A 943-nucleotide genomic window follows, 5' to 3' on the forward strand; every position below is an offset into this window, starting at 1 on the left:
TAAATGCTTCAGTAATCGCAAATAAAACATTTTTTATATTTAAATTAACTCTTAAGTATGCCAAGTAATTAAAATTTATTTTAAATTAATATTTGGATGATCGAAATAAGCGGTGGGTGCATGGATCTCTTCGCAAACATCCCGTCTGATGAAAAATGAGATCAGCATATTCTTACAATTTAAACAAAGATTTCAGAAAAAAAAATTTTTTTTGACCTAAATTTACCTTCGCCGAGGTTTCAGGTCATGATATTTGATCATTCTTTCCCCTTCCGTACAGTAAATAAACATTTCACGTGATCAGTTTTTAATATAAAAAGGCAGCTTTGCAGACTGAAATCAAACAGTTCTGATTCATCTTTGTGAGAAAGATAAAATTGATCGAAATATTCGCTCATGGATTGGGCGGTCATCTGCTTATTGGCTCTTTATGCCTTTCGAGTAAGTCACTCAACAACTTTTACAAAATACTGATCAATTATTCGACTATTACCGACTTTTCTTAAATTTACAGACCTCGTAATCAGGACATTATCAGAAACTGAAGGCTCGGAAAGCAGAACCAAATGAGCGCTCGAGAAGGATCCAGGAGTGGGGATCACGTGCAGGAATCGTGACGAAAGAAAGGACGATTCCGTTTTCTCCTTCTTCGCGTCTTCTGCGCATCATACCCACTCCTGCTGACTGCTCGAGCGGTCCGTCGGTTCTACTTTCCGAGCCTTCCATTTAACTTTGATTTAGTGGCCAAGCTTTCTTAATTTATTTTTTGAAAATACTTTGAAAATACTTTATTTTTGAAAAAATATTTCACCTTTGATATTCTAAGTGAAAAAAATATTTGGGAAAAAAGCATTTTCTCCATCATTTGCTTATCTGAAAAAGAACTAAGGTTTCTTCCAGCCTCCTGTCACCGAAAGTCAGGGGCGAGCGCAAGGTTTTTTTC

The 943-nt window shown here is 35.9% G+C and overlaps 1 protein-coding gene across 1 annotated transcript in view; it reads left to right on the plus strand.

The window, feature by feature from the left end:
- The first annotated feature begins 357 nt into the window (after positions 1-357).
- Positions 358-943, plus strand: part of LOC117172392 — an 8,267-nt gene continuing 7,681 nt past the window's right edge. Inside the window, exon 1 of the mRNA XM_033360267.1 lies at positions 358-441. Within this exon, the coding sequence (XP_033216158.1) occupies positions 397-441 (45 nt within the window). The 5' untranslated portion in view covers positions 358-396. The remainder of the gene's footprint in view (positions 442-943) is intronic.

Source organism: Belonocnema kinseyi, chromosome 1, assembly GCF_010883055.1.
Source record: "Belonocnema kinseyi isolate 2016_QV_RU_SX_M_011 chromosome 1, B_treatae_v1, whole genome shotgun sequence".
NCBI lineage: Eukaryota > Metazoa > Arthropoda > Insecta > Hymenoptera > Cynipidae > Belonocnema > Belonocnema kinseyi.